The following is a 13,221-nucleotide window of genomic DNA, read 5'->3' on the forward strand; positions in this document are numbered from 1 at the left end:
ATTTTAAGACTTATTATAGAAAATTATTATATATTAACTGTATTAATACATTTTCATTTAAGATATGCATGTTAGTTCGTTTATAAAATGATATTATGCAAGTTTCTAGTAAGGCAAAGATCGAAAACACATTCACATATAGTTTGGGTTATGTTTTATTTTACTTTGCTCTTGGAGATGAGTGGGTTTGTACATAATAATATATTACAACAATCTCCCTATATCTCCGTATCTCATAAGTTTTCATTTTGAGTTCATTTCTTGCATGGAAAACATAAGATAAAACATTTTTCTTTTATTTTACTTTAACATTAATTTGTTTGGGAGTATAGAGAACACGGGGAAAGGAAGTCATTTAATGGGAAAGGGAGAAGAGGACTTTTCATTTATGTATGAAAGTTTATTATATAAAATATTTGTTATTTTTACCTGCTTTATTTTCCTATTTTGACCTCTAACTTTATAATCTACCATATTATTTTATTTGAAGCTTAAGAGATAAGTCCATATATTTTGTTTTTATGAGTCTTAAATTTAAATACCCTCCAAATATAATTTTACAATAAGTACACATTTTAATTGAAGAAGAAAAAAGTTATCATGTGGCATTGTTATATAATGTCCCTTAGAAAAATGTTTCTTCGATACGTAATAAACATGAAAACTATAAGATACTTATTTTCTAGATCCAAATCGTGATAGAAATTAATATTGCTTGTTTTGTCTTATTTATATTTAATTATTTAAGCGACCACTTTACGTACCTATTTAAACTTTCTTCACAGTGCTTTCTCTATTGACATGAAGAAAAAAAACTAATGTAAAAAGAACATGTAGAATTCATAAGGAGTTCTAAATCTATTTTGTTGGAGGCTATATTATTCAATTTTCCGGTTAAGAAACAAGATAATAATAGAAAAAAGGCGTTAAAAACTCGTTTAAAACAATGATCTCATTTGAGGAAGTCACTTAATGGGATTCGTAATAAGGTTGTAAGGTCGAATATTTGTTATGGGCACCACATAAACTATTTAATTATATCATTTCATGTAGGAAATTGAAGTTGACGATTATTCTAATTGAAAATACAAAATATACTCTTAAAATGAACTTTTTCCATTTTAATGGGGTACAGAGGGAGTTAGATGAAATTAAAATTTATGCTCATGTTTCACGATTTGATCCATCATAACTGGAAATGAGAAAAATATATGTGAACCAAGGGTTACTCTTTAATAATACACATATGAGAATATGGATTCTATCATAAAAGATTTAATCATTCTCTCCTCATTGTCATAAGGGGAAGTACAAGCACTTGATTTTTATCAAGAGAAAAATAAATCCTAATGATAACTACCTAATGATTATGTACATATAAATTAATCTACATTGTCAAAATAAGATGAATCCTCAACAATGAAAAAAGTTGGTAATTCGATCTCAAAAGGGGTGCAGGTTTCTACTCAATTCATGCATGTTGGTAAAGAATCCGAATAGCCCGTGTTTGTATGGCAAAAGTGATCTTCGTTTATTGCTCCCTTTTCTTGCTTTATTTGTCACATAAAGCTTCTCATAAGCCGTTAATGTATTTTTGGGTTTTTCACCTTTCCTCTTTTTAATAATGATGTTTTCTACATTGGGCTTTATTGACGTTTTTGACTCTGAAGGATTCAATATAACAAAAGAATCCTTACGGTCACTGTTACTTCGAAGATCCAAATTTTGTCTAAATCTCCAGAGATTTGATGATCCTGTTGAGTTGCTTTTCTCGTAACACTCACTTGAAGCCTTCATTGTAATATTTTGCAATATCTCATTTTGAGTTTCTTTAGAAATACCACTCGATATTGATTGTGGACTTACAGAATTCTTAATAAAGATGTTCTTTAGAGGATGTCGAATATGTGAAGCATTGTTATTTATGGTGGGGAATAATTGAAGCGATTGGTCAAAAGTAGGCAGTAATGCTCTCATTTTTCCATTTTCAAATATGTCATCGGCAAATATATGCATTCCTTTGACATCGGTGCATGCAAAACTAAATTCTTGTTCTTCATTATTTTCTTCGTCGCTTTTTTGAATTTGTTGATTTGTGCTACAATGCGATTGAGAGTTATCTTGAGCGGGAGCAAAGACATCAAAATCTAATACAGTGTCATTGTTAATGTGTTTTTTTGTGCTACAATATGGATCAAGATTATCTTGGATGAAAGCAAAGTTATCAAAATCAAAAGAAGCATCGTCACTTATTTGGTCATTTGTGCCACAACATGGATCAACTTTATCTTGAATAGGAGATAAGCAAGAAAAATCAAGGAAAGGGTGAGGTGTACAAAGGATTGATAGTGCTTGCACCCTTAACATCTCTATATTTGAGTTTGTCTTCTGCATTTTGTTTTAATAGAGAGATTGAGAAATGTGGTGAAGTAACTTTGTTATTGAAAGTGATTGTTAAATGAGAGATATTTATATATAAACAACAATTTTTTATTGTATTTTGTTAGTTCAATGGAACACGGTTAGCTTGGATATTTAAGGAGGTAGTTACATGCGAAAGGTGTGAAGATTATTAAAAACTTGCTAATTTGTTTAAGTTATACCTTATATTTGTTTCGAAACAATTTTAGGCCAAATAAATTTATTTATTTATTTCAATTAAGGAAATTATATTTGGATTTAAAACCGATTCCCCTCTTTTAGAAAATTATTTTTCTGTTATCATGTGTTAGCGGTGTTAAACTGCTTATGGGTAAGTGCAGCCGCTTCAGTTTTGCTTGTTAGTGGCTACTTATAAAGTTTGTTTGTCGATTATGATTTTCTTGTTGGTTACTAAATTAAAAATAATAAATTGAAATTGAAAAATTAAAATTAAACTTGGATGGAAACACTTTATATTTAAAATTCATGACATTGTCCTTACGTAAAAAAATATAATTTAAAAAACATTATAAAATTGAAATATATACTTAATTCTTCTTTAGGAGATAAAACATGTGGATGTATTGTTACAAAGTGTGCTCTAAACATTTTCATATTCTCTATTTATTTGTAAGATTTCCAAATAAATATAGATATAGTTTAAATAGAGAATGCATATTGGTCCTATTTATTTTCCTTCAGAGTGCAATAAAAATATTATTTAGTTGCTTAATGTTGATAGATCTATTTTCGATGATTACATATTATTTTATTTATAATTATTTAAATTTTAATATGAAAATTTGTTAAGGTAAAGACTATATATTATTCAAATAAATTGTAGATCTTTTATGTTGTAACATCTCTGAAATTGACAAGCAAGTTAATAACCATTTTATGTTTTGTAGTAGAAAATTTTAAGACTTATTATAGAAAATTATTATATATTAACTGTATTAATACATTTTCATTTAAGATATGCATGTTAGTTCGTTTATAAAATGATATTATGCAAGTTTCTAGTAAGGCAAAGATCGAAAACACATTCACATATAGTTTGGGTTATGTTTTATTTTACTTTGCTCTTGGAGATGAGTGGGTTTGTACATAATAATATATTACAACAATCTCCCTATATCTCCGTATCTCATAAGTTTTCATTTTGAGTTCATTTCTTGCATGGAAAACATAAGATAAAACATTTTTCTTTTATTTTACTTTAACATTAATTTGTTTGGGAGTATAGAGAACACGGGGAAAGGAAGTCATTTAATGGGAAAGGGAGAAGAGGACTTTTCATTTATGTATGAAAGTTTATTATATAAAATATTTGTTATTTTTACCTGCTTTATTTTCCTATTTTGACCTCTAACTTTATAATCTACCATATTATTTTATTTGAAGCTTAAGAGATAAGTCCATATATTTTGTTTTTATGAGTCTTAAATTTAAATACCCTCCAAATATAATTTTACAATAAGTACACATTTTAATTGAAGAAGAAAAAAGTTATCATGTGGCATTGTTATATAATGTCCCTTAGAAAAATGTTTCTTCGATACGTAATAAACATGAAAACTATAAGATACTTATTTTCTAGATCCAAATCGTGATAGAAATTAATATTGCTTGTTTTGTCTTATTTATATTTAATTATTTAAGCGACCACTTTACGTACCTATTTAAACTTTCTTCACAGTGCTTTCTCTATTGACATGAAGAAAAAAAACTAATGTAAAAAGAACATGTAGAATTCATAAGGAGTTCTAAATCTATTTTGTTGGAGGCTATATTATTCAATTTTCCGGTTAAGAAACAAGATAATAATAGAAAAAAGGCGTTAAAAACTCGTTTAAAACAATGATCTCATTTGAGGAAGTCACTTAATGGGATTCGTAATAAGGTTGTAAGGTCGAATATTTGTTATGGGCACCACATAAACTATTTAATTATATCATTTCATGTAGGAAATTGAAGTTGACGATTATTCTAATTGAAAATACAAAATATACTCTTAAAATGAACTTTTTCCATTTTAATGGGGTACAGAGGGAGTTAGATGAAATTAAAAATTAAAATTTATGCTCATGTTTCACGATTTGATCCATCATAACTGGAAATGAGAAAAATATATGTGTACCAAGGGTTACTCTTTAATAATACACATATGAGAATATGGATTCTATCATAAAAGATTTAATCATTCTCTCCTCATTGTCATAAGGGGAAGTACAAGCACTTGATTTTTATCAAGAGAAAAATAAATCCTAATGATAACTACCTAATGATTATGTACATATAAATTAATCTACATTGTCAAAATAAGATGAATCCTCAACAATGAAAAAAGTTGGTAATTCGATCTCAAAAGGGGTGCAGGTTTCTACTCAATTCATGCATGTTGGTAAAGAATCCGAATAGCCCGTGTTTGTATGGCAAAAGTGATCTTCGTTTATTGCTCCCTTTTCTTGCTTTATTTGTCACATAAAGCTTCTCATAAGCCGTTAATGTATTTTTGGGTTTTTCACCTTTCCTCTTTTTAATAATGATGTTTTCTACATTGGGCTTTATTGACGTTTTTGACTCTGAAGGATTCAATATAACAAAAGAATCCTTACGGTCACTGTTACTTCGAAGATCCAAATTTTGTCTAAATCTCCAGAGATTTGATGATCCTGTTGAGTTGCTTTTCTCGTAACACTCACTTGAAGCCTTCATTGTAATATTTTGCAATATCTCATTTTGAGTTTCTTTAGAAATACCACTCGATATTGATTGTGGACTTACAGAATTCTTAATAAAGATGTTCTTTAGAGGATGTCGAATATGTGAAGCATTGTTATTTATGGTGGGGAATAATTGAAGCGATTGGTCAAAAGTAGGCAGTAATGCTCTCATTTTTCCATTTTCAAATATGTCATCGGCAAATATATGCATTCCTTTGACATCGGTGCATGCAAAACTAAATTCTTGTTCTTCATTATTTTCTTCGTCGCTTTTTTGAATTTGTTGATTTGTGCTACAATGCGATTGAGAGTTATCTTGAGCGGGAGCAAAGACATCAAAATCTAATACAGTGTCATTGTTAATGTGTTTTTTTGTGCTACAATATGGATCAAGATTATCTTGGATGAAAGCAAAGTTATCAAAATCAAAAGAAGCATCGTCACTTATTTGGTCATTTGTGCCACAACATGGATCAACTTTATCTTGAATAGGAGATAAGCAAGAAAAATCAAGGAAAGGGTGAGGTGTACAAAGGATTGATAGTGCTTGCACCCTTAACATCTCTATATTTGAGTTTGTCTTCTGCATTTTGTTTTAATAGAGAGATTGAGAAATGTGGTGAAGTAACTTTGTTATTGAAAGTGATTGTTAAATGAGAGATATTTATATATAAACAACAATTTTTTATTGTATTTTGTTAGTTCAATGGAACACGGTTAGCTTGGATATTTAAGGAGGTAGTTACATGCGAAAGGTGTGAAGATTATTAAAAACTTGCTAATTTGTTTAAGTTATACCTTATATTTGTTTCGAAACAATTTTAGGCCAAATAAATTTATTTATTTATTTCAATTAAGGAAATTATATTTGGATTTAAAACCGATTCCCCTCTTTTAGAAAATTATTTTTCTGTTATCATGTGTTAGCGGTGTTAAACTGCTTATGGGTAAGTGCAGCCGCTTCAGTTTTGCTTGTTAGTGGCTACTTATAAAGTTTGTTTGTCGATTATGATTTTCTTGTTGGTTACTAAATTAAAAATAATAAATTGAAATTGAAAAATTAAAATTAAACTTGGATGGAAACACTTTATATTTAAAATTCATGACATTGTCCTTACGTAAAAAAATATAATTTAAAAAACATTATAAAATTGAAATATATACTTAATTCTTCTTTAGGAGATAAAACATGTGGATGTATTGTTACAAAGTGTGCTCTAAACATTTTCATATTCTCTATTTATTTGTAAGATTTCCAAATAAATATAGATATAGTTTAAATAGAGAATGCATATTGGTCCTATTTATTTTCCTTCAGAGTGCAATAAAAATATTATTTAGTTGCTTAATGTTGATAGATCTATTTTCGATGATTACATATTATTTTATTTATAATTATTTAAATTTTAATATGAAAATTTGTTAAGGTAAAGACTATATATTATTCAAATAAATTGTAGATCTTTTATGTTGTAACATCTCTGAAATTGACAAGCAAGTTAATAACCATTTTATGTTTTGTAGTAGAAAATTTTAAGACTTATTATAGAAAATTATTATATATTAACTGTATTAATACATTTTCATTTAAGATATGCATGTTAGTTCGTTTATAAAATGATATTATGCAAGTTTCTAGTAAGGCAAAGATCGAAAACACATTCACATATAGTTTGGGTTATGTTTTATTTTACTTTGCTCTTGGAGATGAGTGGGTTTGTACATAATAATATATTACAACAATCTCCCTATATCTCCGTATCTCATAAGTTTTCATTTTGAGTTCATTTCTTGCATGGAAAACATAAGATAAAACATTTTTCTTTTATTTTACTTTAACATTAATTTGTTTGGGAGTATAGAGAACACGGGGAAAGGAAGTCATTTAATGGGAAAGGGAGAAGAGGACTTTTCATTTATGTATGAAAGTTTATTATATAAAATATTTGTTATTTTTACCTGCTTTATTTTCCTATTTTGACCTCTAACTTTATAATCTACCATATTATTTTATTTGAAGCTTAAGAGATAAGTCCATATATTTTGTTTTTATGAGTCTTAAATTTAAATACCCTCCAAATATAATTTTACAATAAGTACACATTTTAATTGAAGAAGAAAAAAGTTATCATGTGGCATTGTTATATAATGTCCCTTAGAAAAATGTTTCTTCGATACGTAATAAACATGAAAACTATAAGATACTTATTTTCTAGATCCAAATCGTGATAGAAATTAATATTGCTTGTTTTGTCTTATTTATATTTAATTATTTAAGCGACCACTTTACGTACCTATTTAAACTTTCTTCACAGTGCTTTCTCTATTGACATGAAGAAAAAAAACTAATGTAAAAAGAACATGTAGAATTCATAAGGAGTTCTAAATCTATTTTGTTGGAGGCTATATTATTCAATTTTCCGGTTAAGAAACAAGATAATAATAGAAAAAAGGCGTTAAAAACTCGTTTAAAACAATGATCTCATTTGAGGAAGTCACTTAATGGGATTCGTAATAAGGTTGTAAGGTCGAATATTTGTTATGGGCACCACATAAACTATTTAATTATATCATTTCATGTAGGAAATTGAAGTTGACGATTATTCTAATTGAAAATACAAAATATACTCTTAAAATGAACTTTTTCCATTTTAATGGGGTACAGAGGGAGTTAGATGAAATTAAAAATTAAAATTTATGCTCATGTTTCACGATTTGATCCATCATAACTGGAAATGAGAAAAATATATGTGTACCAAGGGTTACTCTTTAATAATACACATATGAGAATATGGATTCTATCATAAAAGATTTAATCATTCTCTCCTCATTGTCATAAGGGGAAGTACAAGCACTTGATTTTTATCAAGAGAAAAATAAATCCTAATGATAACTACCTAATGATTATGTACATATAAATTAATCTACATTGTCAAAATAAGATGAATCCTCAACAATGAAAAAAGTTGGTAATTCGATCTCAAAAGGGGTGCAGGTTTCTACTCAATTCATGCATGTTGGTAAAGAATCCGAATAGCCCGTGTTTGTATGGCAAAAGTGATCTTCGTTTATTGCTCCCTTTTCTTGCTTTATTTGTCACATAAAGCTTCTCATAAGCCGTTAATGTATTTTTGGGTTTTTCACCTTTCCTCTTTTTAATAATGATGTTTTCTACATTGGGCTTTATTGACGTTTTTGACTCTGAAGGATTCAATATAACAAAAGAATCCTTATGGTCACTGTTACTTCGAAGATCCAAATTTTGTCTAAATCTCCAGAGATTTGATGATCCTGTTGAGTTGCTTTTCTCGTAACACTCACTTGAAGCCTTCATTGTAATATTTTGCAATATCTCATTTTGAGTTTCTTTAGAAATACCACTCGATATTGATTGTGGACTTACAGAATTCTTAATAAAGATGTTCTTTAGAGGATGTCGAATATGTGAAGCATTGTTATTTATGGTGGGGAATAATTGAAGCGATTGGTCAAAAGTAGGCAGTAATGCTCTCATTTTTCCATTTTCAAATATGTCATCGGCAAATATATGCATTCCTTTGACATCGGTGCATGCAAAACTAAATTCTTGTTCTTCATTATTTTCTTCGTCGCTTTTTTGAATTTGTTGATTTGTGCTACAATGCGATTGAGAGTTATCTTGAGCGGGAGCAAAGACATCAAAATCTAATACAGTGTCATTGTTAATGTGTTTTTTTGTGCTACAATATGGATCAAGATTATCTTGGATGAAAGCAAAGTTATCAAAATCAAAAGAAGCATCGTCACTTATTTGGTCATTTGTGCCACAACATGGATCAACTTTATCTTGAATAGGAGATAAGCAAGAAAAATCAAGGAAAGGGTGAGGTGTACAAAGGATTGATAGTGCTTGCACCCTTAACATCTCTATATTTGAGTTTGTCTTCTGCATTTTGTTTTAATAGAGAGATTGAGAAATGTGGTGAAGTAACTTTGTTATTGAAAGTGATTGTTAAATGAGAGATATTTATATATAAACAACAATTTTTTATTGTATTTTGTTAGTTCAATGGAACACGGTTAGCTTGGATATTTAAGGAGGTAGTTACATGCGAAAGGTGTGAAGATTATTAAAAACTTGCTAATTTGTTTAAGTTATACCTTATATTTGTTTCGAAACAATTTTAGGCCAAATAAATTTATTTATTTATTTTTTTCAATTAAGGAAATTATATTTGGATTTAAAACCGATTCCCCTCTTTTAGAAAATTATTTTTCTGTTATCATGTGTTAGCGGTGTTAAACTGCTTATGGGTAAGTGCAGCCGCTTCAGTTTTGCTTGTTAGTGGCTACTTATAAAGTTTGTTTGTCGATTATGATTTTCTTGTTGGTTACTAAATTAAAAATAATAAATTGAAATTGAAAAATTAAAATTAAACTTGGATGGAAACACTTTATATTTAAAATTCATGACATTGTCCTTACGTAAAAAAATATAATTTAAAAAACATTATAAAATTGAAATATATACTTAATTCTTCTTTAGGAGATAAAACATGTGGATGTATTGTTACAAAGTGTGCTCTAAACATTTTCATATTCTCTATTTATTTGTAAGATTTCCAAATAAATATAGATATAGTTTAAATAGAGAATGCATATTGGTCCTATTTATTTTCCTTCAGAGTGCAATAAAAATATTATTTAGTTGCTTAATGTTGATAGATCTATTTTCGATGATTACATATTATTTTATTTATAATTATTTAAATTTTAATATGAAAATTTGTTAAGGTAAAGACTATATATTATTCAAATAAATTGTAGATCTTTTATGTTGTAACATCTCTGAAATTGACAAGCAAGTTAATAACCATTTTATGTTTTGTAGTAGAAAATTTTAAGACTTATTATAGAAAATTATTATATATTAACTGTATTAATACATTTTCATTTAAGATATGCATGTTAGTTCGTTTATAAAATGATATTATGCAAGTTTCTAGTAAGGCAAAGATCGAAAACACATTCACATATAGTTTGGGTTATGTTTTATTTTACTTTGCTCTTGGAGATGAGTGGGTTTGTACATAATAATATATTACAACAATCTCCCTATATCTCCGTATCTCATAAGTTTTCATTTTGAGTTCATTTCTTGCATGGAAAACATAAGATAAAACATTTTTCTTTTATTTTACTTTAACATTAATTTGTTTGGGAGTATAGAGAACACGGGGAAAGGAAGTCATTTAATGGGAAAGGGAGAAGAGGACTTTTCATTTATGTATGAAAGTTTATTATATAAAATATTTGTTATTTTTACCTGCTTTATTTTCCTATTTTGACCTCTAACTTTATAATCTACCATATTATTTTATTTGAAGCTTAAGAGATAAGTCCATATATTTTGTTTTTATGAGTCTTAAATTTAAATACCCTCCAAATATAATTTTACAATAAGTACACATTTTAATTGAAGAAGAAAAAAGTTATCATGTGGCATTGTTATATAATGTCCCTTAGAAAAATGTTTCTTCGATACGTAATAAACATGAAAACTATAAGATACTTATTTTCTAGATCCAAATCGTGATAGAAATTAATATTGCTTGTTTTGTCTTATTTATATTTAATTATTTAAGCGACCACTTTACGTACCTATTTAAACTTTCTTCACAGTGCTTTCTCTATTGACATGAAGAAAAAAAACTAATGTAAAAAGAACATGTAGAATTCATAAGGAGTTCTAAATCTATTTTGTTGGAGGCTATATTATTCAATTTTCCGGTTAAGAAACAAGATAATAATAGAAAAAAGGCGTTAAAAACTCGTTTAAAACAATGATCTCATTTGAGGAAGTCACTTAATGGGATTCGTAATAAGGTTGTAAGGTCGAATATTTGTTATGGGCACCACATAAACTATTTAATTATATCATTTCATGTAGGAAATTGAAGTTGACGATTATTCTAATTGAAAATACAAAATATACTCTTAAAATGAACTTTTTCCATTTTAATGGGGTACAGAGGGAGTTAGATGAAATTAAAAATTAAAATTTATGCTCATGTTTCACGATTTGATCCATCATAACTGGAAATGAGAAAAATATATGTGTACCAAGGGTTACTCTTTAATAATACACATATGAGAATATGGATTCTATCATAAAAGATTTAATCATTCTCTCCTCATTGTCATAAGGGGAAGTACAAGCACTTGATTTTTATCAAGAGAAAAATAAATCCTAATGATAACTACCTAATGATTATGTACATATAAATTAATCTACATTGTCAAAATAAGATGAATCCTCAACAATGAAAAAAGTTGGTAATTCGATCTCAAAAGGGGTGCAGGTTTCTACTCAATTCATGCATGTTGGTAAAGAATCCGAATAGCCCGTGTTTGTATGGCAAAAGTGATCTTCGTTTATTGCTCCCTTTTCTTGCTTTATTTGTCACATAAAGCTTCTCATAAGCCGTTAATGTATTTTTGGGTTTTTCACCTTTCCTCTTTTTAATAATGATGTTTTCTACATTGGGCTTTATTGACGTTTTTGACTCTGAAGGATTCAATATAACAAAAGAATCCTTATGGTCACTGTTACTTCGAAGATCCAAATTTTGTCTAAATCTCCAGAGATTTGATGATCCTGTTGAGTTGCTTTTCTCGTAACACTCACTTGAAGCCTTCATTGTAATATTTTGCAATATCTCATTTTGAGTTTCTTTAGAAATACCACTCGATATTGATTGTGGACTTACAGAATTCTTAATAAAGATGTTCTTTAGAGGATGTCGAATATGTGAAGCATTGTTATTTATGGTGGGGAATAATTGAAGCGATTGGTCAAAAGTAGGCAGTAATGCTCTCATTTTTCCATTTTCAAATATGTCATCGGCAAATATATGCATTCCTTTGACATCGGTGCATGCAAAACTAAATTCTTGTTCTTCATTATTTTCTTCGTCGCTTTTTTGAATTTGTTGATTTGTGCTACAATGCGATTGAGAGTTATCTTGAGCGGGAGCAAAGACATCAAAATCTAATACAGTGTCATTGTTAATGTGTTTTTTTGTGCTACAATATGGATCAAGATTATCTTGGATGAAAGCAAAGTTATCAAAATCAAAAGAAGCATCGTCACTTATTTGGTCATTTGTGCCACAACATGGATCAACTTTATCTTGAATAGGAGATAAGCAAGAAAAATCAAGGAAAGGGTGAGGTGTACAAAGGATTGATAGTGCTTGCACCCTTAACATCTCTATATTTGAGTTTGTCTTCTGCATTTTGTTTTAATAGAGAGATTGAGAAATGTGGTGAAGTAACTTTGTTATTGAAAGTGATTGTTAAATGAGAGATATTTATATATAAACAACAATTTTTTATTGTATTTTGTTAGTTCAATGGAACACGGTTAGCTTGGATATTTAAGGAGGTAGTTACATGCGAAAGGTGTGAAGATTATTAAAAACTTGCTAATTTGTTTAAGTTATACCTTATATTTGTTTCGAAACAATTTTAGGCCAAATAAATTTATTTATTTATTTTTTTCAATTAAGGAAATTATATTTGGATTTAAAACCGATTCCCCTCTTTTAGAAAATTATTTTTCTGTTATCATGTGTTAGCGGTGTTAAACTGCTTATGGGTAAGTGCAGCCGCTTCAGTTTTGCTTGTTAGTGGCTACTTATAAAGTTTGTTTGTCGATTATGATTTTCTTGTTGGTTACTAAATTAAAAATAATAAATTGAAATTGAAAAATTAAAATTAAACTTGGATGGAAACACTTTATATTTAAAATTCATGACATTGTCCTTACGTAAAAAAATATAATTTAAAAAACATTATAAAATTGAAATATATACTTAATTCTTCTTTAGGAGATAAAACATGTGGATGTATTGTTACAAAGTGTGCTCTAAACATTTTCATATTCTCTATTTATTTGTAAGATTTCCAAATAAATATAGATATAGTTTAAATAGAGAATGCATATTGGTCCTATTTATTTTCCTTCAGAGTGCAATAAAAATATTATTTAGTTGCTTAATGTTGATAGATCTATTTTCGATGATTACATATT

General features: G+C 28.1%; 4 protein-coding genes across 4 annotated transcripts; all 4 read right to left on the minus strand.

The window, feature by feature from the left end:
* Positions 1–1,443: 1,443 nt before the first annotated feature.
* LOC127081694 (uncharacterized) lies at positions 1,444–2,394 on the minus strand. The gene has a single exon (XM_051021921.1). It carries the CDS (start codon positions 2,392–2,394, stop codon positions 1,444–1,446), a length of 951 nt encoding a protein of 316 aa, XP_050877878.1.
* Positions 2,395–4,785: 2,391 nt separating this feature from the next.
* On the minus strand, positions 4,786–5,736 carry LOC127081695 (uncharacterized). The gene has a single exon (XM_051021922.1). It carries the CDS (start codon positions 5,734–5,736, stop codon positions 4,786–4,788), a length of 951 nt encoding a protein of 316 aa, XP_050877879.1.
* A 2,391-nt stretch (positions 5,737–8,127) lies between these two features.
* On the minus strand, positions 8,128–9,078 carry LOC127081696 (uncharacterized). The gene has a single exon (XM_051021923.1). It carries the CDS (start codon positions 9,076–9,078, stop codon positions 8,128–8,130), a length of 951 nt encoding a protein of 316 aa, XP_050877880.1.
* Positions 9,079–11,473: 2,395 nt separating this feature from the next.
* Positions 11,474–12,424, minus strand: LOC127081697 (uncharacterized). Its single transcript, XM_051021924.1, has one exon. The coding sequence runs from the start codon at positions 12,422–12,424 to the stop codon at positions 11,474–11,476; it is 951 nt and encodes a 316-aa protein (XP_050877881.1).
* Positions 12,425–13,221: the final 797 nt, after the last annotated feature.

This window comes from Lathyrus oleraceus, chromosome 5, assembly GCF_024323335.1.
Source record: "Lathyrus oleraceus cultivar Zhongwan6 chromosome 5, CAAS_Psat_ZW6_1.0, whole genome shotgun sequence".
Lineage (NCBI taxonomy): Eukaryota > Viridiplantae > Streptophyta > Magnoliopsida > Fabales > Fabaceae > Lathyrus > Lathyrus oleraceus.

Bases quoted from the DNA above. Each gene is read 5' to 3' on its own strand.
- LOC127081697 (XM_051021924.1), bottom strand. From the start codon at position 12,424: ATGCAGAAGACAAACTCAAATATAGAGATGTTAAGGGTGCAAGCACTA.
- LOC127081694 (XM_051021921.1), bottom strand. From the start codon at position 2,394: ATGCAGAAGACAAACTCAAATATAGAGATGTTAAGGGTGCAAGCACTA.
- LOC127081695 (XM_051021922.1), bottom strand. From the start codon at position 5,736: ATGCAGAAGACAAACTCAAATATAGAGATGTTAAGGGTGCAAGCACTA.
- LOC127081696 (XM_051021923.1), bottom strand. From the start codon at position 9,078: ATGCAGAAGACAAACTCAAATATAGAGATGTTAAGGGTGCAAGCACTA.